Source organism: Mus pahari, chromosome 20 (genome assembly GCF_900095145.1).
Source record: "Mus pahari chromosome 20, PAHARI_EIJ_v1.1, whole genome shotgun sequence".
Taxonomy (NCBI): domain Eukaryota; kingdom Metazoa; phylum Chordata; class Mammalia; order Rodentia; family Muridae; genus Mus; species Mus pahari.
The window spans coordinates 42,928,459-42,953,310 of NC_034609.1; the positions used below are offsets into that span (position 1 = coordinate 42,928,459).

A 24,852-nucleotide genomic window follows, 5' to 3' on the forward strand; every position below is an offset into this window, starting at 1 on the left:
TGCTCTTCCTGGTCTCTCCTGATCTTTATTAGTTTGTGGATTATTTTTTTATGCTATGAGCATACCCAGGTGTGCACACTACACCCATCTCTTGAATATGGGGGCGTCCCCCTCATAATCTAAAGTAAATGTTTGCTTAGCTGGTCTATCCAGCCCAGGCCATAAAAACCAAGGAAACTGGCTTTACCATCACCATGGAAACTGACCCCACTCCCTGGCCAAATTCAGTAATCCTGGTTTATATAACTTGTCTCTGAATGGTTCATTGTCTCCGGGTGAAAGGTCACTATTCATATTCTCTCTTTTTTGTTTTGTGCTTTTTTTTTTTTTTTTAAGACCAGGGTCTAATGACATAGCCCAGGCTGGACTCCCACTCACGGGTGATCCTCCTGCCTCTGCCTCCTGCATGCTGGGATTGCAGGTGTGAGCCATCTCATCCCCACACTACTGCAGTGGAGGAAGTAAGATCAAAGTTATTTTTAGCTACACTGTGAGTTCAAGGCCAGCCTGAGCTACGCAAGACACTGACTTGTAAAAAACAAATATAGTCACTGTATTAAAGCAACACCTGCGCCAGGCAGTGATGGCACACTCCTTTAATCCCAGCACTTGGGAGGCAGAGGCAGGCGGATTTCTAAGTTCGAGGCCAACCTGGTCTCCAAAGTGAGTTCCAGGACAGCCAAAGCTACACAGAGAAACCCTGTCTCGAAAAACAAACAAACAAACAGACAAAAAAGCAACACCTGGCCTCCAGTTCTGTGGGAAGGACAGTTGATCTGGCAGTATACTTGTCCCAGATCAGGGTGATAGTTTGCTTTGGGCAGGCCTGGCCCGGGGCTCCCATGTTCAGCATGACCTGGCTGACCCCTCCTCTTATCTTGTGTGTGGCTTCTCAGGTAACAAGAGATTTCCCTCTCACATCTCACATCCACAAGCCAAGTAGACCCTTCCTAGAAATTACTGTGGGCAGCCCCCTCTGATGAAAATACTTGAGAGGTCACTGTGGTTACAAGTTGAGCATCTTCACCTCCACTCTAGAGCTAAAGGAAGCGGGTTGGATAGTGGGTGTGGCCAGCTTCTCTCAGGATCTCTGCTTTGGGGGGGGGTCACAGTGCTGGGGGCGGCAGTAATAATGAAGTGAGCAGACATCAGATCTACTCTGTGAAAGTGTGCGCGAGCTGAGGGGGGGGGGAGGCGCCCTCTGCTTTGGTTTCTTTGGTAGCCACAGGAAAAATAGTAAACTACTAAATTAGCCAGTGGCCACTGGAATTCAAGGGACACAGAAGAGTCTGCGTGCCAAAAGCCACCGCCTTCACTGGTCTCCGGACTCGGGAACTGCCGGAGCGCCTCCCCAGAAACTCTACCTCGTAATCCTCATAAAGGAGAACGGATGAAATGCCAAAAGATGCAGCATGCACCAGTTCACACGAACGTGTGACTGCATGACTGCAGAGGCCCCTCCTGAGTCACGGATGTAGTTTACCAGGGACGTGGTCAGGGCGGAAATAGTGAAGTAGACCGGTGCATCGTGGGATTAGAAATTGAATAGAGGGCTGGCGAGATGGCTCAGTGGTTAAGAGCACTGACTGCTCTTCCAGAGGTCCTGAGTTCAGTTCCCAGCAACCACACGGTGGCTCACAACCATCTGTAATGAGATCTGACGCCACCTTCTGATGTGTCTGAAGACAGCTACAGTGTACTCATATATAATATTTTTAAAAAGAAAAGAAATTGAGTACAATATAATGTTCACTGTGGCAAAGACTAGCTCCACTAGATGAAATTATCCCCATCAGCGCCAGCTGAGACTCATATCACCCTTTGGTGTGTTAAGTCTGGTTCAACTTGTCTACCCAGCCTGGCAGTGGCGGCCATTCCAGAGGGGCTGCCCATTGTTGTCATGGTGACACTGGTCCTGGGGGTGCTGCGAATGGCGAAGAAGCGGGTCATCGTGAAAAAGCTGCCCATCGTAGAGACTCTTGGTGAGGGCTCCCCCTCCCATGCAGACTGAGTCGGGGGGTGGGGGTGGGGGGTGGGATTGTATAAACCCAGGGCTTAAAGCATGTATGTCACCCAGACCTGGTGACAGCTCATCTCTCTAAACCTGTCTCTGGTGCCAGGTTGCTGTAACGTCATCTGCTCTGACAAGACAGGCACTCTGACGGCCAACGAAATGACAGCAACCCAGCTTGTCACATCTGATGGGTTCCATGCCGAGGTAAGTAAGCCTCGTGTTCTCTCGAAAGGCAGGAGACCAAGGTGTGCCCTGCCAGCCCTCTCCTGCCCATGGGAATGACAGAGTCCTCTAGAATGACAAGGAAGAAATACATACCATGGAGGTTGGTCTAAGAAAATATTGTGACCAATTTAAGATGGCCTCTTTGATTTTATTCATTTATTTTGAACTCTGAGGTCCACCTGCTTCTGTCTCCTGAGTGCTGGGATTAAAGGCACAGTCCACCACCACTCGGCTCCTCTCTTATATTTTTTTAACTGTCAAATTTTACTTTTTAGATTTTTGCAGGACGAAACCCAGGGTCTCCCTCTATGCTAGACAGACACAGTACTACTGAACCACACTCCCAGCCCCTCATTAACATCCCAGCCCAACTTTTCGGTACTGAGGATCATCTGGCATGCTGGGAAAACACTCTGCTATGAAGCTGTACTCCCTGGTTTCCGGGTTCACTTTTATTTGGAGACAAGGTCTTTCTTTGTAGCCCAGCTGACTTTGAACTTGAGATCACCTGCCTGGCCTCTCCAGTAGCTAGGACGACAGGTTTGAGCCACTAGGCCCATCTGCCTTGGAGCTCTTTGAAACAGTTTCACTCTGTAGCCTGGGCTGGGCTGGGCTGGGCTGAAGCCACTGTGTAGCCCAGGATTTACTGCGCAGTAAATCTCCTGTCTCAGCTCTCCATATGATGGAGTTCCAGGCGTGAGTCACCGCACCCAGCTCTTTATAAAATTTAAAGGCTACAGGAGGACCTGTCACCACCCATGACAAACTGACCCTGCGTCACACTATTCTCTGCCTCTCGCACGGCACAGCTGTACGCTCCCTTAACCAGCAGTTTGGGGTATGGATACTTTTCTGTGGGACTTTCCAGAGCAAAGGATCACCAAGTAGGGGCTCATAGACCATGGCCTGCTCTTGTCCATAAAATTTTCTTCTTTTTTTTCTCCCGTTTTAAAGATTATGTATGTGCATGTCTATACGCCTATGTGCCAGAGTGTGCACATAAATGCAGTAACCTTAGAGGCCACAAGAGGGCGATGGATTCCCACCAAAGCTGGTGTTACAAGCAGTTTAAAGCCATCTAGTGGTGGTGCTGGGAACTGAACGTGGGTCTCTTATAAGATCACTCTCAGCCACTGGCCACCCCTCCGGCCACCTCTCAACAACACTGTCCTGGCATGCTGCCATGCCGATCTGTAAACATTGTATGGCTGCCTGCTTTTCAGCCCCATCTTGCACCGTCTTCACTGATAGAGGTTTCTGAGCTGCAGAAGCCTCAGCGTTTCCTCTTGGCTTAGGGTACAGTCTCTTCCAAGCCCTCTCTGTATGCACCTTAACTTGTGTGGCCCTCGTGTGACCACAGCCTCCACCAGGAGCGCTTGCAGCCACTTGCCGTAGTACACGCAGCCTCCACTGTCACGGGGAGGGTCTGAGCAGCTGACAGTCTGCAGGGTCACCCTCATGTGTAGGCTTATGACTTTGGGGTAGACCCTAGAAGAGGGAACCTGTGCCATCCAGGGTTTGGGGGGGGAGGGGTTGGCTCTTGATGACACCCTCCTGCCATGTCCTTCCAGGTCAGTGGCGTCGGATACAGCGGTGAAGGGACCGTGTGCCTTCTGCCATCCAAGGAAGTAATCAAAGGATTCGACAACGTGTCAGTGGGGAAGCTGGTGGAGGTGAGAATTGGGTGGCCGTAGTGGAACAGTGTGTGACTTGCCTGAAATGAAGCAGGGTGACTGACAGACCTCAGTGTTCCGCTCTGACGGACATCACTCCTAAGTGGCTAGGAAAGCAGAGGGGAAAGGAAGGCTGGAACCTGGCTGGGCTCCTGGGTGGGGATCTTACTCCTCTTCCAACTAAGTCATCTGCCCTCTCTGTGTGACAGGCAGCCTCCAGGAAGTCAGAGTCTCCCTCCTCCCCAGCAGTCCTCCCTCTCACGTGGGCCCTGCTCGGCTGCCTCCCCTCCCCTCAGCCCCCTCAGCTCCAGCCTTACAGACTCAGGAACAAACTCAAGAGTCACCACTGGAGGGCTGAGCTCAGCCTCAGTGCGGCAGGGAAGAGGCAGCAGCTTATGCTCTGTCAGTTTGTCTAGCTCTCTCCCTCCCTACGCTTGTTGCTGCAGAACACTTCCATAAAAGCCTGTGGCTTATTGATGTCTGCTCATCCTCCTGTGTGTAGTCACCGCTACTCTCCAGCTCCAGAGCATGGTGTCACTCCAAGTAGAGATCCTACTAGTGGCCACTGCCACCCCACCACCCCACCACCCCACCTCAGACCCCAGGCCACCTGTGCCAGGTGCTCCGCTATGATAGCTTCAGGAAGCAGCACTCCTCCTAAGCCATTTCCTATCCTGGTGGCATCCAACGAGGTGCCTTGCGATCGTTGCAATCATTACAATGCAGTTTTCTCTGGCATTGCGAGAGAACTGCAAGTTCAAGGCCAGCCTGGGTGATTTAGCCAGCCCTACCTCAAAATGTTAAAAACAAAAAACTAAAACTAGGTCTGGGGTCTGGGGTACAGTCTGGTGGGAAAAGCCTTGCCCAGCATGCGAGAGGCGCTGAGTTCCAGTCCTGAGTGTAGGGGAGGGCAGGGGAGCACACACCTGTGTGTGTCTGAGTCACTGACTGATTTGAAGGAAACTCTCGTAGCCTGGCCCAGCGGTAAGGCCATGCCTGCAGTGCCCAGCCTTTTCATGGTGCGAGTGAGCCCAGGGCGGGTGCTGCTTCGCGATACTGACTGCAGATATTACAACCCTCCCCACCTTCAGGCAGGCTGCGTGGCCAACAACGCTGTCCTCAGGAAGAACGCTGTAATGGGGCAGCCCACAGAAGGGGCCTTGGTGGTGCTGGCCATGAAGGTAAGAGGTCAGAAGAGGGTGTTAGTGTCTTCTGTGACTCTCTGCTTATTCTCTTGAGATGGGGGGCTGCCAGGCTGGCAGCGAGTGGTCCCCAGAAATCTTCCTGTTACCCTCCCTATCCCCAACAGCACAGGGGTGACAACACACCGACCACTCGCTGACCTAGAAGTTTTGGTTCTAGAGAGGGAAGAACTCCCCCACCCCACCCCCCGGGAGCCATGACAAACATTCCACTGCTGTGGAAGCTCAGCCTTCCCCTTGGCCATTGTGGGATTCTGGTACCCAGAAGCCAACAGGCTAAGGAAGGAGTAACTGTGTTAGGAGAGCTGACTGAACCCCTAACCAAGGGGAAACTGTATTGCCTCTCCTCAATGGAAGTGAGGACGATTACGTCTGGAGTGGAGGAGATCCTTTAGGGTGTCTCTTAGTGCTACCGTGTCCTGTGATTAAAGTCAATGGAAAACTACAACCGCCTAATCCAGGCAGGAGGACAAAGGATACAGATGCTTCGGGGATGAAGGTGTGGGTCACTCTTCCAGGAAAAGAGCCAAGACCTGCTGAGGGTGGAGGAAATACAGAATGGGTCACAGCGGAAGGTAGTTGTAAATACCAGCCGAGGTCACATGACCAGATATAGAAACAAGGATCATAACTGACATGCTCTGTCGTGCTTTGTTAAGAATGTGTGTGTGCATACACACACACATATATTAAGCAGATATTTGTGGTTTCGTTTCTCCCTTCTTCATGTCATTATACTGATTCTAACAGTTCTGTTCCTATAGAGGACACTGACTAGCCCACATGGGAGCTGGGGATTTGAACTCACGTCCTCATGTTGGCACAGCAAGGCCTCTCACCTGCAAAGCCACCTCCCCAGGCCCAGACGTCTGCCCACCCGTCTCTTACATCACCTTCACAATTTTATCACTTAGTTTTAGCTGCTGAGAACAGAACCCAGGGCATTGCGGCTGACTGAGCCACACTCCAACACTAATCGAGTTCATTGGGTTTGCTCGAAGTAGCATGGCGACCCCCAAACAGCCACGCCTCTGCAAAGCCCACCCTAGCATGGGTGTGGCATCCCCTGAGCTACAGAGACAGAGCCCATCCCTGACCTGGTATGGCCCCTGCAGAGAACCTTCTGCCTCTTGCATAGTCTAGCATGTCCCCTCTGCATCTGGGGTGGGGTTGAGGAGGCAGCTAGAGTCCCGGATGAGGAGGTAAGGGTCAGAGGCCTGCCCTACTCCTTTTCCTGAGGGAATGCCAACAGGTCCCGTCTTGAGGGTCTCTTGGGATGAGTGACACCTCTCCGATGAAGATGCTGACGGCTGCCCTTCTCAGAGGACTGCCTTGCACAGCTCAGCCATCGCTCACCGCCGTGGGGGCTGCAGGCATATCTGTGTTTTGTGGGGGTGGGGTGGAGGGTGGGAAACTCTTTCCAGGTACGGTGGCTCATGCCTTTAATCCCAACACTGAGGAAGAAGAGCTGGGCAGATCTCTGTGAGTAAAAGGCCAGACTGATCTATAAAGCAAGTCCCAGGCTAGCCAGGGCTACAATGTGAGACCCAGTGTCAGTAGGGGACGAAGGTCCTCGTGGCTGCCTCTTTCCCCAAGTCACCTCCATGTCTAACATGGTTACTGGAATTTTGGAATTTCTTTCCCTCCTGAATACTATCTCTAGTGCATGAGATATCCAGCTAACAGTGGTTTGTTTTTGGAAAACTGAGTTTGACCCGGTGAGCAACAGGCCCCCAAGACTTCAAAGACCACACAGGGATGGCCCTGCAGGTCCCAGGCTGCGCCTTCCCGAATGTCTTTGTTCCCCCAGAAGTTTCTAAAGGAGCTGAAGGCAAAGGCTTGGTTCTGGGACCAGAGAAAAAGAAATTGTTTTCCCCGGGTGAGACCTCGGAAAGCAGGCAGCCTTCCTTCCCATAGCTACTGCCTGGGGCTCCTGCCTTGGAAAGCTGGTTCACACAGACAAAGCTTAGCATGCAGTGTGGCTTAGGATGACTCCCTGAAAATATCCCCTCCTGCACCCCAGATGAACTTAGGCGGCATCAAAGAGTCCTACGTACGGAAAAAGGAAATTCCGTTCAGCTCGGAGCAGAAATGGATGGCAGTAAGGTGCAGCCCAAAGAATGAGGTAAGCTTGGCGTTGGTTGAGACAAGTCTCACAAAGGGACCCAGATGAGCCTGGAACTCGGGGACCTCCTGCCTCAGTGTCTGACAGGAGCACAGTGTGTCTGTGATGCCATCCTTTCCTCAAAGCAAAATAAGGCACAAGGGGAAGGGGCGGGGGAGATGCCCTACACCTCCAGGAGCTTCTAAACAGAAAGATGACAGTCATGAACGGGGCATTCTGACCCACGGTGGTCACAGTGGGGACCCTGATCCAGCCACAGTGTGTTTGTTGGTCTCGGGCTCCTCCTGGCCTGCATCGTAAGGTCCGGGTGTGGACCCGGGACCCTGTGTGTTTTGGGGGTTCCTGGTAAAGGCTGAAGTGTGAGGCAGCTGTCTATGCAGCAGGAAGCACCCAGTGATGGCAGGTGGGTTCTTTTCCCTTTTCTTTCCAAGGATGGGGAAGACATTTACTTCATGAAGGGGGCCTTTGAGGAAGTGATCCATCACTGTGACATGTACAACAATGGGGGCATCCCCCTGCCTCTGACACCCCAGCAGAAGTCCTACTGCCAGCAGGAAGAGAAGAAGATGGGCTCGCTTGGCCTGCGGGGTTGGTGTCATATCTCTCCCCTGCTCACTGGGGCTTGGAGTTTGCCTGTAGTGCAGGGGCGGGCTGTCAGTGAGGCCCAGTGTGAACCTTCACAGTTAGGATAGACTGCCCAGTCACTCATGACCCCTGCTGATCCAGGGGTGGCTTCTGTCCTGGGAGCGTCGTTTGCACGATCTCTAGGGCATAGGAAGTTTGTGCGGTGAACTAATTTCTGGCTCTATCTCACTCCCTGCCTTCTGCCGCAAGAACCTAGAACTCTGACGAAGGAAGACCGGTCATTTCCATGGCCACTTTGAGGTTTCCTTGGCTACATGGTCAATGTCTTCCCCATCAGGCTGGTGTCAAAACCCTCGTGCCATTTGCTGCCCTGTCCCTTGTTGGAGAAAAAAAAATCTGAAAACACTCTGGAATACTTGTATTCCATGAGGGCAGGAGAGGCGGCGAATTAACCCTACCCAATACCTCCACCTCCCTACTCTGGGACAGATGGGTGAGCGCTGAGCCTGTGGCAGGCAAGGCTTTGTTCCGGATGCCTTCCCAGGGGCTGTGGCTGGACAATCTGCCTTGTGTGAATTGGGCTATTGCCCACACCCGCCCTTCCCTGTCTAGAGCGCCTGCGTTGCCCCAAGAGCCACAGTAGGGCTTGCTAGGGACACAAGATGGTCCCCAGCTCCCACCAAGCTGTCCTGTCTCTCTCAGTGCTGGCCCTGGCGTCTGGACCTGAGCTGGGGAGACTGACATTCCTGGGTCTCGTGGGCATCATCGACCCCCCGAGGGCTGGCGTGAAGGAAGCAGTCCAGGTCCTCTCTGAGTCTGGTGTGTCGGTTAAGATGGTGACGGGGGATGCTCTGGAGACCGCCTTGGCCATAGGTAACCAGAGGGAGGGTCAGGGAGGGAAGGGGCCTCACGCCCAATGCTCCCTGCTCTGCCTTGTGTCCGAAAGAGGGAAACGTCTACATGTAAACGGTGGACCTACTATGCGTTTAGAGGCTTTGCGGCTTTGATGTCCCTGCACAAGTGACATCCCACACCGCGTGTAGTTCCAGTCTGGCTTCCTCCATTGGCTGGGCATCTTTGACAAGCGATAGGACCACTCTGATGCTTGCGTGTCTTCATCAGCAGTGGGCCGGCAGGCCTCCTCCGTCTCCTCCCATCATTATGGTTAGGGGCAGTCATGTTGGCTCTGTCCCACTAAGGCCCAGTGCTGTGAGGTCACAGGTCAGAGTATCAGGGTTGGTCATGTCAGGTGCCAGTAATAACCACTTCCCAGAAGTGTGGCCTCGGGGAAGCCAATTCTTGCATAGCTTCCTTGTCGTGGGTAAACGTAGGTTCACCGTGGTTGTGTCAGACATGGTGAAGACGGGCTAAAGTCGGGTGTGTCAAATGCCGGGAGGGTCAGGGCCACCATTCAGGCCTAGGAGCCACTCCTCAGCCCTGACTCTCTCAAAGGAAGAACCATCGGTCTGTGCAACGAGAAGCTGAAAGCTATGTCCGGGGAGGAGGTGGAGGGCACGGAGCAGGGTGCACTGGCGGCCCGAGTGAGGCAGGTGGGTTCTCCCGGGGGCAGACAGGGCAGGGATGGAGGAGTCCTCATCTCCCATGCCCACTGATGGTTCCTTGACTCCTTGTACCAGGTGTCTATATTCTTCAGGACCAGCCCAAAGCACAAGGTTAAAATCATAAAGGTAACTGGGCCAACTGACAGGGGACGTCCAGGGTGGGACCATCCGGGGTGATGGGCTCTCAGCTGGTCAAGTGACAGAAATGATCCAAGGGGCAGGCTGCTCAGCTGGCCTTGGCCATAGCTTTCTTCTCTAGGTTTTAGGCAGCTGCGTGCATCCCAGGCACCCGTCCCCACTTCCAGGGCAGAATTTGCCATCATGTGTTTAGCTGCAAAGGATGCTGGGAAGCACCGTCTCTCGTGGGATAGGTACTTCACAGCTAAAGCAGGAGTGGGCCCTATAAAGGTGGTTGTGAGAAAGCCGGGGTCCACCGACCACAGACACTGGACACGGCAGGGAGGCGACATGCTGTAAAGAGAAAACATTCAGGTGGCCCACACGGAGCTGGCCTGGTTTCTCGTTGTCAGCCAGAAGCCTGTGAGTCTCGGGCCTTGCCCCACATCTGTTCCTAGAAGCTTGCTCAGCTCTGTGGTTAGCTGTATTGTGTTCTTTGGGGGACGTTTGGGGGAGTTCTGGGTTGTTTAGGTTTTAGTGCTGAAGAACTAATGTAGAGTGGCTCACAACTGTCATCCCAGTACCCAGAAGGCTGAGGCAGGAGGATCATGAGAGCTAAGACAGCCTGAGCTACATAGAAAGATGCTATTCGGAGACAGACAGACAGAGAGAGAAGTTTATATATATGAATGTGGGTACACACGTGCCCCAGTGCGTGCGCGTGTGGAAATCATGTGACAACCCGTTGAAATCCGTTATCTCCTATTGACCATGTGGGCCCTGGGAATCACACTTGGGGCATCAAGACTAGTGACAAAGCTCCTTTACTCGGTGAGACATCTTGCTAGCCCCAGCAATTGCCTTAGTTTACTGCTCACTAACTAGGACAAGCCACCTGTGCTGTCCTAGCTGAGGTCGCACGGCAGCCCGAGGCCAGGATGGTGACTGTCATTTGCTTTGCAGATGAAGAAACTGAACTGAGTAGTTCAGGGCCATGCCCCTGCAGTAGAGCCACTGTGACTAGGCCAGCTGGCCCCAGCTTCTGGAGGATAGGTGGTCTACTGCCCCATGGTACAACAGGGAGGATGTCAGAAAAGGTCTAAGAGTGCCCTCAGGCCGCATGCAAGCCTCCACCATATGCTCTTCACACAGGCGTTGCAGGAGTCTGGGGCAATCGTAGCCATGACGGGGGATGGTGTGAATGACTCCGTCGCCCTGAAGTCTGCGGACATCGGGATCGCCATGGGACAGACGGGAACAGACGTCAGCAAAGAGGCGGCCAACATGATTCTGGTGGATGACGACTTCTTGGCCATCATGTGAGTTGCCATACCTGCATCCCAGAATGCACTGTGGTAGATATGAGGGGGTTCTCGTGGGGTTCAGGGGAGTCCCTGGGGAGAGAGCTACATCCCAGGTGTATCACTGTGGCAGGGGTCCCCCACCCCAAATGTATGGAGCTTCTTAGGGAAGGCTCGGGGCTGTCCTGTCCTGTCCTCAGTGAGGGACATAAAGAACGCCCAGCCCAGTGGTCCTCAAGCTTCCTAATGCTGAGAGCCTTTAACACAGCTCCTCGTGTTGTGGTGACCCCAATCATAAAGTTATTGTTATGACTTCATAACTATAATTCTGCTGGTTCTGAATTATAATGTAAATACTTTTGGAGATATTTTGGAGTTTTTGGATATAATGGGGTCGTAGCCCACAGGCTGGGAACCACAGTCCTAGAGCCACTTGACTAACCGGTAACCAGAGGCAGCTGTTAGAAACCATGGTTGGCTTGAGGGAGGGGAATCAGTCACCAAAGTGCTTGGCCTGCAAGCATGGGCACATGAATGCGGTACCCTGAGTCGGCATGAAAACTCGGGCAGGGTGGTAGAGGCTGTCAGGGAGACCCTGGGCCCACTAACCGGTCAACCTCGCCTGATTGGCGGGCTCCAAGCCAGTCAGAGATCTTGTCTCACAGGGAGGGCAATCTTCCTGGGGATGACATCTGGGGTTGTTCTCTGGCCTCCACACTTGCATAAATAAAAGCCATGGCTGGAAGCTCAACTAGGAGGCGCATGTGTGTGACTCCTGAATTCAGGAGGCAGAGGCGGGGGGATTGAAGTTGCCCTCCTCTGGGATTTAATTTTAGCCAGCTTTAAGACTTTGCTCTTAAGTAAATCACAATACGTAGAGCACAGAACACTTAGAAGGGTGTTGTCTTAGTCAGGGTTTCTATTCCTGCACAAACATCATGACCAAGAAGCAGGTTGGGGAGGAAAGGGTTTATTCAGCTTACACTTCCACATTGCTGTTCATCACTGAAAGAAGTCAGGACTGGAACTCAAGCAGGTCAGGAGCTGATGCAGAGGCTATGGAGGGGTGTTCCTTACTGGCTTGCTTCCCCTGGCTTGCTCAGCTTGCTCTCTTATAGAACCCAAGACTACCAGTCCAGGGGTGGCACCACCCACAAGGGGCCTCTCCCCCTTGATCACTAATTGAGAAAATGCCCCACAGCTGGATCTCATGGGTGCACTTCCCCAACTAAAGTGCCTTTCTCTGTGATAACTCCAGCTGTGTCAAGTTGGCACAAAACTAGCCAGTACAGGTGTTTTTAACGACAAAGGCACCACTGCAGCAAAGTTTCTCTGCCATTAAAAATACTCTTCCAAGCATGATTGGGTGTGGGTATGGGTGTCTGTCTGTCTGTCTTTGTAGCCCTCAGACATAGCCATAGGAGCACCTGTAACCCTGGCACTGTGAGGGGCAGGGACAGTTAGATCTCCGGGACTTGCTGCCTGTTAGTTGTTGCAGGTTCCATGAAGCACTGATTCACAGGAGTAACGCAGAGAAACAGCAGGACATCCAACATGCTTAAGTGCATACACACAAGACAGACAGACAGACAGACAGACGGTGATGTGCCTCTGAATCTCTCTCTGCCTCCAGTGGAGCTTGGGTTCTTTCTGTTGCCGAGTTGCAGGTGTAATGAACCCTCAACACTGAGCACAGGTGGAGCCCTGGCTCCAGTTGACAGGGGTCACACACGGGATTTGCACAGGAGGGACACACCTACCAGTGTGTCCCGGGTGTGCCAGCAAGGGTTTACCTGCCCCGTTGCACCTGGGCTGACCACCCTGTGTGGCTGAGCCAGCCCGAGTCCTCTGACCCCCAAACGCTCTTGCCTCCCCTTCAGGAGCGCAGTGGAGGAAGGCAAGGGCATCTTCTACAACATCAAGAACTTTGTCCGCTTCCAGCTGAGCACGTAAGCAGAGGCAGACCTTCCTCCGCGCTCTCTGGCTCCTGCTGCATCTGGTGCATGGTTGACAAGCTGACTGTCACCTGTGCCCCACAGGAGCATCGCAGCCCTGAGCCTCATCACCTTGTCCACCGTGTGCAACCTGCCCAGCCCCCTCAACGCCATGCAGATCCTGTGGGTCAACATCATCATGGACGGGCCACCGGCGCAGAGGTGAGGCGGTGAGCTGCGGGCAGGACCATGTGGGCTCCCTCTCAGAAAGGAATCTCCGGGCCGCTGGAGTGTGAACAGTTTCCGGAGGGGGCTCGGTTACAGTGCACTCCTGGGGCTCACGGCTTGGTCCCACTGTGAAGTCAGGCCGCCGCATCCAGGCGGTCTTCTCTGATTACTCTTACAGTGGTGGACCTCATCCTTGGGCCTCTGCCCCACCTTTCCCTAAAGGGAAAATGTCATTGTATTGATTGATTGGGTCCATCCCCATTCTAGCTGGTTACCATGAACTTGATGCCCCTTGACCCTTAGGATGCTGCTCGCACGACATGGATGTTTACTGGTGTTGCATGGGAAGGGACGTGCGGGCTAGCTAGAGGGTACGGAAGACCTGTGTGCCCAACAGCCTTGGTTGCTTGCACCGGGAGGGGTCATTACAAACACACGGATAATTCTATTCGTGTCTCTATCATCATCTGTAGTGCGCAGAGCGGGGAGCCTGGCCTAGTTCCCCAGAGCCCAGTGAAGGCTGAGGTTACCATACGGCTCCTGTGAGACGGCAGGTCGGCTAGCTCCCGGGTCTCTCCCCCACATGCATCTGGGCTCTCCTGATGTTTCTGGGTGACAGAGCTGGGCCCTGTTTCTCCAGGCCCCACTCAGGGCCCCTTGTGGTCATGGGAACGCATGGGGGTTAGGATGCCGTGCCGTGGGGAAGGCTGAAGCCCAGTGCTGGCCCCTGATGGGTTCTCTGGCCTCTCCACATCTGGATATTTGGAGACTGATGAGTAGAGAGAGAGCTATGGTTATCCATGGGATAGTTGCTCAGGGACAAGAGCAGCCTGGCCCACAGGCGACACTTTGGAGAGCAAGTCTGAGTCTGTGCCAGGTGTCCTTTTTTTGAGGAAAGCTCTCAGTGTGTAGCCCAGGCTAGCCTGAGGATTTACTGTGTAACCCAGGCTGGCCTTGAACCCAGAGAGCCTCCTGCCTCCGCCTCCCAAAAGCTGGGGTTACAGGCTATGCACCACCTGGGCCAGCTTCTGAGTGACTGCTGCTGTTTCAAAGCATCCCTGGGCTTTTCTGCACAGCCTAGGGGTGGAGCCTGTGGACAGAGATGCCCTGCGGAGGCCTCCACGGAGCATCGGGGACACGATCCTGAACAGAGCCCTGATCCTGAAGGTCCTCATGTCAGCCGCTGTCATCATAGGGGGGACCCTCTTTATCTTCTGGAGAGAGGTGAGCAAGGCACGGCATTGGCTCACACAGAGCAGAGAGCCATGTGCACAACTGGGCACCGGAGACTGGGTTCTCTCTACATACATACAGAGAGGCGGGGGTGGGGGGGAGCTTGGTGCTGTTAGAGGCCAGAGAATGGGTACCGAGTCGGGGGAAGTAGGAAGGGCAAGTGCTGGGGCAGAGTACTGCAGACCCTGGGTTTGGGGGCAGGGGGTCACCATTTTTATTGTCACAGGAAACTACAGGACCCCCTTCCAGTCTGAGCCCATCCTAGCACGGGTTATCTTTGAGGTCAGCTGTCCCAGCCTCCTCATAGGACACAGGTTCTGGTCTGTGGGCTTGTGTGGTGGAATGACCTTCCTAATACTGAGCCCCTTTAATAGTTCCTCATGTTCTGGTGACCCCCACCCACCCATAGAATTATTTTTGTTGGTATGTCATGACTGTAATTTTGCTTCTGTTGTGAATTGGAAATATCTGATGGTCTTAGGTGACCCCTGTGAAAGGGTCATTCGTCCCCAAAGGGGTCATGACCCACAGGAGAAGGTGCCTTTCTTTGTGCTGGCAGCTGGGAGCTGACACCCCTCCCAGGGTAGGAGTCTCCTGGGATCAGCACAGCACATGGCTCAGAGCCAGTTTCTAGTGTGTACCTGTGGAGCTGGGCTGACCAGCCATCCTTGGGCAGCACCTGCGGGCCACCCCGGCACACTGTGCCCCTTCCTCCCCTGCCATGTGCATGCCTAATACTGCATTCCAGATCCCAGCGAACGGCACCAGCACCCCACGTACCACCACCATGGCCTTCACCTGCTTCGTGTTTTTTGACCTCTTCAATGCCCTGAGCTGCCGCTCTCAGGTGAGCAGAGCTGGCCCTGCCTGAAGCTCCGCCCCACATGAAGCCCCGCCCTGGCGGACCCATGATGGGGATGCCCTGTGGACAGGGACCCTGCTGCATTGTGTCTCTACACTCCAGGCAGAGGTTTGGGGGGAGGCGTACAGGTTTCAGCTTTCATGCCCCCAGGGGCTCCAGCTCCAACCCACCCCAGCACCTGCCATTCTGCCCAGCTGCCAACTTGGGGGGGGGGTTGGGGAAGGGGCGGAACAGAGATTGCATGGTGTCCCATGGGGCACAGCTCCTGAACTCACCACAGTGTGCTCACACCAGCCCACTCCTGCCTCTCATCCCCCACAGACCAAGCTGATATTTGAGATTGGCTTTTTCCGGAACCGCATGTTCCTGTACTCGGTCCTTGGGTCCCTCCTCGGGCAGCTGGCCGTGATCTATGCCCCACCCCTGCAAAAGGTCTTCCAGACAGAAAACCTGAGTGCGCTCGGTGAGTGATGGGAGCTGAGACTGGCCACCAACTTGGGTGAAGCTGTGAGGACCACAGAGTGGGAGCTTGAAGTCTGGGCCGCCCTGGAAAGGCAAGAAGTCCACAGGTTCTGTTTTGTGGCACATAGAAGGTGACGTGTAGACACAGGGAACACAGAGGAAGCTCAAAAGGAGGTCCATGTGCAGAGAGTGAGTCCTGGTGGGGCTGGGACCGAGTAGCAGCATCCTGAACCTCAGGACGGACACACGCATGCACACAGACTGGGGGCTTGACTGGCGCTGGTGTGACTTCTACAGAAGCTCAACAGAGCTGGCGTCCTGCAGTTCTTGCTGAAAGGGACATAATGTAGCGCTCAGGGATGGCGAAGGGCATCCCATGTGCATGCCCAGCTCAGGAACCCAGGACTCCCACACTGCCCAACAGAAGTGGGGACAGGAAGTAAACAGTCCTGCAGGGGTGGGTCCTGCAGCGAAACTAGCCCAAGAACAGCGGTTGCAGGTCCCCAACCTTTCCTTCTGTCCCACGTTGGTCACCGGCCACCTCCATCCAGGAGCAGGGGACAGAGTCAGCTCCCAGATCTCCAGCACAGATCACTACAGGCCCAAGATGGCCCCATGGGTGCGCAAATATGCAAATAGAGCAAGCACTTGTGGGTTAGGAAGGGGGCACCCCTCCCTGTGACCTGAAATCTAAGTCCCCTGGGGCCCCAGTGAGCGCTCTATGGGAGCGAGCAGTGAAAAGGGACCCAGGAACTGGGGACACAGGTCAGCATAAGGACCCAGCTTAGATCCTCAGGACCCAGGCTACTGCTGGGGACTTGAGGGGGCTCAGTGGCCAGCCAGCCTAGCTGAAAATGGTGACCTCCAGGTTCAGTGAGAGACACTGTCTCACAAACGGAAGGTAGAGAGCCGAGGTGGCCAGAGTCATCTCTGGCCTTTTGCCTGAATATTCATTCACGTGTAAAGAAAACCCTTGGGATGGGGCTCTTTTGGCGAAGCATTTACTTGGCTTGGCTCCACCCCCAGCTCCACATGACCTAGGCAGGCCTGTAATCCCAACACTGGCACTGGTGAGGTACAGGTACCAGGGGTATGAGATCCTCTGCTGCACTACCTGTGACACACCTCAGAAAGACAAGGGAACCCACAGGCAACTTTCTAAACATCCTTTGCCACGGTGACTTGTTTGGGTATCTAATGTCACAGGAGGACTCTGGCCCCTTTAAGGGTGGCAAAGCCCCTTAGGGTGAAGAGGAAGGCAGAGAACAAGGCGGGTCGGGTCGCTATGGTGTAGGTGGGCACTACTGTCTGGAACTCTCTTCCCACAGACCTGCTGCTGCTGACTGGCCTGGCCTCATCTGTCTTCATTCTGTCGGAGCTGCTCAAGCTGTGGGAAAAGTTCTTGTCCAGAGCCAAGCCCACTCAGATGCTCCCGGAGGCTGTGTAACGGAACCAGTGCGTCACGGCCGCCTCTGGCCTGACCCCATCTATCTGTACTATCCACTCCAAGGGGCAAATCTCAGGACCATGCAGCATCGGACGCTGGCTCCACCTGTCCTCCTGGGATGTGTCCCGCACAGGACAGGGTGGAGCTTATACTGAAACGTGGCGCTATTTATTAAACCACCGTGTTTTTTTATTTAACCTGTCTCTCTCTCTCTGCTTGAGCAATGCAGCCCCATGTGGCGGCATGGGACTTCACGGCCACCAGGACCATGGCCACTCTGCCTATAGCCGTCCCCACTGAGGCCTTGCAGCCCCACCTAAGATGAGGTTTTTGCCTCGAGATTCAATCCCCTGTGCTCCAGAGAGGGGAGGAAAAACTCCGAAAGTACAATTTATCGTAAAACCTGATTCAAAACGAAAACACAAAGGCACCTCTGAGCGTGGGTGGGGCATTTAGTGAGAGGTGAAAATGTTAAAAAGCTGACCTTGATGCTCACTCACTCTGGTGGAAGCACAATGGTGCCTAGCGTTTGCAAAGCTCTCACTCTGTAAACGCCAAAATGAAACCCACTCCTGACAGGGAGGCCTCAGAAACACGAACTGAAGCTCCCTCCCCAAACATCTCAAAGCACATGTCGGCACATGAGGGCATCACACCTGGTGGAGAAAGGACCCAGACTCCATGGGGGTCAGGGAGGAGGAGGCAGGGGAGGTGTCACGGAGCCGGGCACTCACCTGACATGTCAGCTACTCAGGGAGCTAGGGCAAGAAGGATATGGAGATATATATATATGTCTCAAGGCTAACCTGGGCAACTCAGCAAGACTCATGATCCCTCTGCCTCTGCCCCTTAAAAGGGCTGGGCTTAGAACTTGAGCATCCACGGGGCACAGATGAGCCCCTGGTCTCAGTCTCACACTGAAAACACGAAGAATCTTGGGGAAATGTGTCATGTCACTGGAGGAACCGTGCCTGCACCCTCAAAAGACGACCTATAGATGAACAAAAACCATGATGGTGGCTGGCTGAGGGAGTGGGGACCTGCAGCATAGCATCACTGGCTGGCATCTTGGGCTCTGAGGTCCCTTCACACTTCCTTCTCAAGAAAGGAGGAAGCCCATGTTCTTGTATCTCAAGAGGCTGGACAGGTGGTTCTGTGATACCCACAGATGGGGGTCACGATACAAAAGGATTCAGCAAGCATCAAGTTTCACACGTGTGCTCATGTGTGCCCAAGTGTAATCTCTCACACAGGCATACAACACACACACACACACACACACACACACACACACACGAACATTTGTCCAGAATGTTTAACTGTACACAGGCATAGGTCCCCCCCACGCACATACACATGTGCACCTGTGCAAAGGCATGCTCGTACATGCATGTGCGCCTACAGACAGAGACATAGGTGCAGACAAAAATGCCTGTTTATGGCATATAAATAAAAAATTTTAAAGTAACTTAAGTCGAGGAAAGGCATACCATTCAACATGAAGGGTAGCAGGGGCTGAGGAAACTACAAACAGCCCAGTGGGTAAAGTGGGGCCGTGGAAGTCCAACAACGCGAGTTCAAGACCTGGAACTCGCCTAAAAACCCAGCTACAGGAGGGCTCACCTATTACCCAGTGCTCTTATCTCCTGAGCCATCTCTCCCACCCTCAAAAAAAAAAAAGTCCTTATAGATCAAGGTGGAGAAGGGCATCCTAGAAAGCCAGAGGGGCACTTTGAAAACTGAAGCTGTGCACCACCACTGCTTGGTGAGCAGGCAGCTACATGGTATTACAGAGGTGAGTTAAAGAGAGCTCTGCCATACCTCAGTCAGGTGTGTGTGTGTGTGTGTGTGTGTAAAACTATAGCCACAGCATTCGAGGCATAAGTAGGGGGACCATGACAAAAAGCCCAGGGCTGGGGACATGGCACAGTAGGGAGCACTTGCCTAGCAAGCACCAAGTCCCCCGCCAGCCCCCATTGCATTCCTTAGCACTGCCAGAAAGAAAGAAAGAAAGAAAGAAAGAAAGAAAGAAAGAAAGAAAGAAAGAAAGAAAGAAAGAAAGAAAGAAAGGAAGGAAGGAAGGAAGGAAGGAAGANAAGAAAGAAAGAAAGAAAGAAAGAAAGAAAGAAAGAAAGAAAGAAAGAAAGAAAGAAAGAAAGGAAGGAAGGAAGGAAGGAAGGAAGAAAGGAAGGAGCACCTTTTATACCAACTAATCTTCAGTTCATCCCAGAGACACGCGCCAAACACAGGGAAGGTCACTATGGCAACAGCCAGCCTCCCATCAGGTGCTGACCTGTCTGACAGGATGCTGCATCTGCACAGCTGACACAAACATCATGGGGGAAGATGGAGAGGAACCCTGAGCAACTCCCACTGAGGGACAGACAGACCATGTGAAGAAGACACAGCTGTGCCCCGGTGTACAGGGAGTGGCCTCCAGAGGGGCCAGGGAAGGAGGGGATAAACCTTCCCAGAGCTGTCTGTCTCTCCTCTCTGTCCTTCTGGTCCCTGACTCGGGCGCTCATAACCACCACGTGTGCAGCATGGTCTGCGTTTCTTTACCTCTTCCTTCGAGCACTTCCTGGGCTTGGCTCGGCCTCCGCCTGTCGGAAGGTCTGTGGTGTTCAGAGCTTCATCCTTCTGCCCGGTTCACAGAAGACCTCAGTCCTCGGTTTCAGGGAACGAGAAGTTCCTCAGGGCCCGTCTGACATCCCACAGGCGTTTGTGCCCTGAGAAGTTTGTTAGAGGTATGGGAAGCAAAGCCTGTCATCACCCGAACCGTGCCGCAAGAGGGCCGTGCCCTCTGAGCAAACGCTTGTGAGGCCCTCCCGGCCTAAGCCAAATCCCAGCCCTGCACTGAGGTCAGAAAGAACAGGGGCCATGGTGTCATGACTTCCCAAGGGGCCATGCCAAGCCTGCTACCAATGAAAGGCATGGCCACATTTTTATTTAAAACAAACAAAAGACACTTGCCAGGCAGTGGTGGCGCACGCCTTTAATCCCAGCACTTAGGAGGCAGAGGCAGGTAGATCTCCGAGTTCGAGGCCAGCCTGGTCTACAGAGCGAGTTCCAGGATAGCCAGGGCTACACAGAGAAACCCTGTCTCCAACAAACAAACAAACAAACAAAAACAAAGCAAAACAGAAGACACACTCCATAGCACAGTGGCCCAGTTCTGTGAAATTACATGGGGGTTGTCTGGAGATTCTAGTGTTTTCTATCTCTGTCCCACAAACCACTGGCAACTGGCTTCTTGCCAAGAGAACCAAAGTGGCCCGGCCCCTGTCAGCACCACGTGCCAGCCCCTCTGTGCACAGAAACGGCACTTTGGTTTGGAAGGTCACCTCAGACCTTCTGCTATGGTCAAGGCTGTTGTGTGGAGTGTCCAGGAGCTTCTTGGGCAAAGGTGCAGAACTGGGAAAATGCACAGACCAGACTTTACTGTGGACAAACTGCATACGCAAAAGTAAAACTTGAACAGATCCATAAAGGCTGAAGTTTACGGCAAAAGACAAAGAGGTTTACAAACAAGACGTAGAGGTCTCAAGGGTCCACAGCTCCTCTGCATGGACAGAGCTGGGTGGCCATCACTCACAGTGTGATGGGCAGCCTGGCCACCTGAATCATCTTCAGTCTTTGGGGACCACTAGAGTCTGTCTGCAGTAAGTCATGCTGTCCCATGACCTATGCCCCTCCTGAGAAGCCCTGAGCTATGACCTCAGAGAAGGCGCTTGGAGGCTGACACTCCCTGCCAAAGCTGGACATCACCCACCACTGGCATCTGGGACGGGTGGGTGTTATGCACACATTGGGCAAGCATGCAGACTTCAAGTCTCCCAAAAAGGTCCCAGGTCCCACATTTGGGTTAGCAGCACAGTAAAGGCTTGGCCTCTGAGTAAATAGGTCGGGCTTTCCCCCCTTGTTCACCAGGCTTAAAAAGAGTTGCGAAAGCTAGATAGGACCCCCACAGCAAGCCTGTTCTGAGAACCTGCCCCCAAAGACATTTCCTTCAGATCTTCAGCTATAAACCCACAAATTGTATGCTGGGTGTGGGGAGGGGGAGAATTCTCACAGAGCACCAAGATATTCATCTAAGCACCCCTGTCTTTCTGCTCATGATGGGCCATTGGGGCACTTACAGGGACCCCAGAGCATGGTGCCCCCAATAACCGACCGACCGACCACCAGTCCCAGCAGGTTTCAAGCCTCTTTGTCTTTGAATGTCATGGACAAAAGACAGAAGACAAACAAAGTTTAAGGCCAAGGTTCTAACCTGTGCTCAGGGCCCCAGGAGGCAACACCCCATTGATTATAGCTTCAGAGGGATCTCTCTCGGCATGGCTGCGTTCTGATTTAAGTGTGTCCATGATGGTCTGCGTGCAACCATGTGGCTCTGTGTTAAGGCTAAGCAGGAGTGAGGACAGAGGGTAAGAAATAAGAGCTCTCCTGTTCACCCAGCAGTGAGGAATCTGGAGGCTCTCTGCTCTGCATCCCTGGGGGAGTCCCCGCCCCTGCTCCAGGATGCTCTCTGAGCAGGAGCGCTCTAAGAGGTTGTCTTATCTCAGTCCTCATCCTTGGGGACTTCCCGAAGTCCCTCGCTGTGCCGAGCCCGTCCACTGATCTCCAGCAGGCTACGGGCTTCGGGATCTGAGTCCAGGACGCTCTTCTTGTTCTTGCCCTTGGGAACAGAGGGAGAGGGTGGGTTCAGGACGCGTACACAGGGAGATAGCAGCGGCTACCAGCTTAGACCGCACAGTGACTTCCTCCCCGTGGCTGGCGTATCAGAGTGGAGGAGGCACAAAGTAGCCAGGTGGCACAGTACCCCAAAGCTTCTCTGGCTAGGGTGCAATTGCCAGGGTCATGCAGAAATCTACTGTTCATGCAGACAGGAAGAGTGGGCACAGGGCCATCTAGCTGGGCAAGGTGTGCATCGTAGGTAGGCCCCACTCCCGAGGCAGACCCACACTCCACTCTGCTGTGTGGATCCTGGCACAGCCCATAGCTGGTAAAGCCAAAGTATTCCCAGAAGGACAGGAGACACACGCACACACACACACATGTATGCATGCACACGCACACATGTATGCATGCACATGCACACAGCAGAAAGGCTGTGGTTCTGTATGAGGTCACTGCCGTGTAGGACTCACCTCGTATTCCTCTAAGAGGTTGCCAAGTCCCCACACCTCCATCTTATCAAACAGGAAGTCCTCCTGGGCAGACAACTGTGGGCTGTTGTAGGTGGTGCACGCCGGCTTGGCCTTGCTGTGTCCTTTCCCAAAGTCCGCAGCCACCCAAAGCCCAAAGTAATGGTGCTGCCCACCCATGCCCTGTAGAGCAAGCCGGGACAGGTGACAGTGTCAGCAGCACTGGGGAGGAGGGGCTTCAGAAACAACAGGCTTGACTATGCCAGAGAACCCGGAGGACCCTGAGGTCTTGAGTAGCCTGAGCTACACTGAGTTCCAGGCCAGCCTTGTCTCAAAAAGAGGGGCGGGAGCGGAACCAGCCAGAGCCATGGGGAAAGGAGGAATTTGGGACCGGTTTTCTTTTCCTAGGCTGTGGTTATAATCACATTCCGGGTGGCTAAACCTTTATGGTTATCATCGGAGCACAGTCCACAGCTCTCTCCTGAGGCTACACACAGGGCACAGCAGCCTAGAAAATCTGCAGACTCCCTGCGTGTCCCAGGTAGTGCTCAGGGACGGGGTGAACAGAGAGACTCCGGGGAACCCATCTGTGCCCTGTCCCCACAGGAAACCAACCTGTGCCCAGTGACTCCCTCAGAAAAGGTGGCAGGGTAGGAGTGGCGACTCAACGGCCCTTCTGCCTACCGCAAAGTCCCACTGCCGGCTCAAGCCAGCTGTTACCCTGCCTCCCTGACAGCTTTGTCCTGATGTCACCTCCATCACACCCTCTTGTCCCTGGTGGGCCTGAGGAACATGATATGATGACCTTTTAGCCTATGTCTAGAAGCTGCTTTTGGTCCCCGGGCCAAAGACTAATGGTTCCTGTGGGTGTTGGAACTGAGACTGAGACTGAGAGACAAGCCCGTCCTGGGAGGGATCCCGTGCCTAAACTCTGATGTCCCGGTCATTTGGCCATGCCCCTCCCGCTTGCTGTGGTAGCAACCTGGGAGGGAACCCCTGACCCGCTCTAGCAGGCAGCCTTGGCTCTCAGCTCACCACATACATATAAGACTTGTCAGGAAGCAGAGAAAAGAAAACAAGCCAGTAGGTCGGGTGGCCCTCACTCGTGCCAAACATCCTTGTAGGTATCTGCCCTGCTACGGCCAGCTGCCCTGGCTGCCCTGGCCTCCCTTTCCCTCCCCTCCCCTCCCCTCCTCTCCCCCCCTCCTCTCCCTTCCCCTCTCTTCCTCTCCCCTCCTTTCCTTCCTGTGGCTAGCAAATGGCAAGAAAATGGCTACCACAAGTAGAGCCTGTTTTCTGTCTCACCAGTTACCACTAACCAGACTCAGTGCCCAGAGCCCTCGGCTCAGGGATCTTCCCCCACCCCAAGCTCAGCACACGGGCTCACTGTGCAGGCTCAGCACGTGCGGTGGTCGTATCAACCGTGAGGCAGGATGGCAAGTGACTTGTGATGTGTCCACCACCAACACACTCTCAGGACACAGACCAATCATTTGAGGGCCAGGGAAAGGTCCAGGCTGTTTGCACACAAACCATGGGAAAACCCAGCAAAGGTACAGCCCCCACTGAGAAAGATGTGCCCTGGTACTGGCTCTCAGCACATTCCACACGGAGAGCCCTGGCTGGTGGGGCATCCCCCTCCCCACCTGCTTACCAGTCCGTTGGGCATGGTCTGCTGTCCGTAATTCAAGTACATGAAGTGGTTATTGTAACCCGTGTGCAGGTGCGTGGCCATTCTGGGGGCGATGGAGAACAGGAAACATCTGTTGTCCCCTGGAAGTGACAGAGAGCCAAGGACATAGTCACTGCCTCGGAACCAGGCGCAAAGAACAGCAGATACCAACAGGCTGCGTCTCAGAACACACCAATGAAGATCTTCTGCATCATCGGGGGACAAGCCCCAGACCCCACACAAGACAAGCCTTACAGATGTCTGAGAGCTCAGATGGAGAAGATGAGGGCGCAAGGATCCAATGGCAGTGGCTGGACAGTGTGGCCATCTTTAGACCTGGCCACAGGAGCTGAGACCAGAGCACTGCCACCATTTCCCAGTGTTAGCGTGGCCCATCCTGGAACATTAGCATGGGAGAGAGTGGGTCTCCTAACTGATAAGCCAGAGGCTGGTGGTCACCATGGAGATGTGGGCAGCTGTTGCACAGCCTGCACAGGCCAGTGTGCGATGTGGTGCAGGGCTGCTTACACACACACACACACATACAGAACGCACCATGCAGAAGGCAGCACACCTCCAGGGCTGCCAGGATGGGAACAGACAGAGCACGGCCACTGTCTACCGTCATCCCAGGATGTGGGGTGGGTACACAGGATGTAGAAAGGATGCCCACTGAGCCAGGTGTGGTCGTGCACTCCTAGAATCCTAATACAGGAGCAGCTGAGACAGAGGGATTGCCTTGAGTCTGAGGCCAGCCTGGGCTACTCAGTTACAAATCAACCTGAGATATAACATGACCCTCTTAAGAGGGAGAAAGAGGGACGGAAAAGGAAAGAAGGGAGAGAGGGGGGAGGGGGAGAGGGAAGGGGGAGGAGGGGAAGAGGGAAGGGGAGGAGCAAGGGATGGAGAGGGGGAGGGAGAGAAAGCACTAAAGTGGGATGTGTGCATGACACGTGTCTTTCGTCCCAGCACTCAGAATCTCTCTTTGAGCTCAAGGCAGCCTGGTCTACACATGGAATTCCAAAACAGCCATGGCTACATACTGTCTCAAAAAAAAAAAAAA

The 24,852-nt window shown here is 53.9% G+C and overlaps 2 protein-coding genes across 5 annotated transcripts in view; one reads left to right on the top strand and one right to left on the bottom strand.

Moving 5' to 3' along the window:
- Atp2c2 (ATPase secretory pathway Ca2+ transporting 2) overlaps nucleotides 1-17,167 on the top strand; it is a 58,562-nt gene extending 41,395 nt beyond the window's left edge. The window contains exons 12-27 of the mRNA XM_021220345.1: nucleotides 1,858-1,982; nucleotides 2,121-2,218; nucleotides 3,811-3,912; nucleotides 5,004-5,093; nucleotides 7,138-7,239; nucleotides 7,671-7,827; nucleotides 8,527-8,697; nucleotides 9,277-9,374; nucleotides 9,462-9,512; nucleotides 10,656-10,822; nucleotides 12,685-12,753; nucleotides 12,844-12,960; nucleotides 14,043-14,190; nucleotides 14,948-15,046; nucleotides 15,383-15,524; nucleotides 16,852-17,167. Of these exons, the coding sequence (XP_021076004.1) occupies nucleotides 1,858-1,982; nucleotides 2,121-2,218; nucleotides 3,811-3,912; nucleotides 5,004-5,093; nucleotides 7,138-7,239; nucleotides 7,671-7,827; nucleotides 8,527-8,697; nucleotides 9,277-9,374; nucleotides 9,462-9,512; nucleotides 10,656-10,822; nucleotides 12,685-12,753; nucleotides 12,844-12,960; nucleotides 14,043-14,190; nucleotides 14,948-15,046; nucleotides 15,383-15,524; nucleotides 16,852-16,970 (1,855 nt within the window). The 3' untranslated portion in view covers nucleotides 16,971-17,167. The remainder of the gene's footprint in view (nucleotides 1-1,857; nucleotides 1,983-2,120; nucleotides 2,219-3,810; nucleotides 3,913-5,003; nucleotides 5,094-7,137; nucleotides 7,240-7,670; nucleotides 7,828-8,526; nucleotides 8,698-9,276; nucleotides 9,375-9,461; nucleotides 9,513-10,655; nucleotides 10,823-12,684; nucleotides 12,754-12,843; nucleotides 12,961-14,042; nucleotides 14,191-14,947; nucleotides 15,047-15,382; nucleotides 15,525-16,851) is intronic.
- Nucleotides 17,168-20,414: 3,247 nt separating this feature from the next.
- Nucleotides 20,415-24,852, bottom strand: part of Meak7 (MTOR associated protein, eak-7 homolog) — a 16,198-nt gene continuing 11,760 nt past the window's right edge. For all 4 annotated transcript variants that reach the window (XM_029532602.1, XM_029532601.1, XM_021220591.1 and 1 more), the window contains 3 exons: nucleotides 23,772-23,890; nucleotides 22,121-22,300; nucleotides 20,415-21,648 (listed from right to left, as the gene is read on the bottom strand). In XM_029532602.1, coding sequence (XP_029388462.1) covers nucleotides 21,532-21,648; nucleotides 22,121-22,300; nucleotides 23,772-23,890 — 416 coding nt within the window. In that variant the 3' untranslated portion in view covers nucleotides 20,415-21,531. The remainder of the gene's footprint in view (nucleotides 21,649-22,120; nucleotides 22,301-23,771; nucleotides 23,891-24,852) is intronic.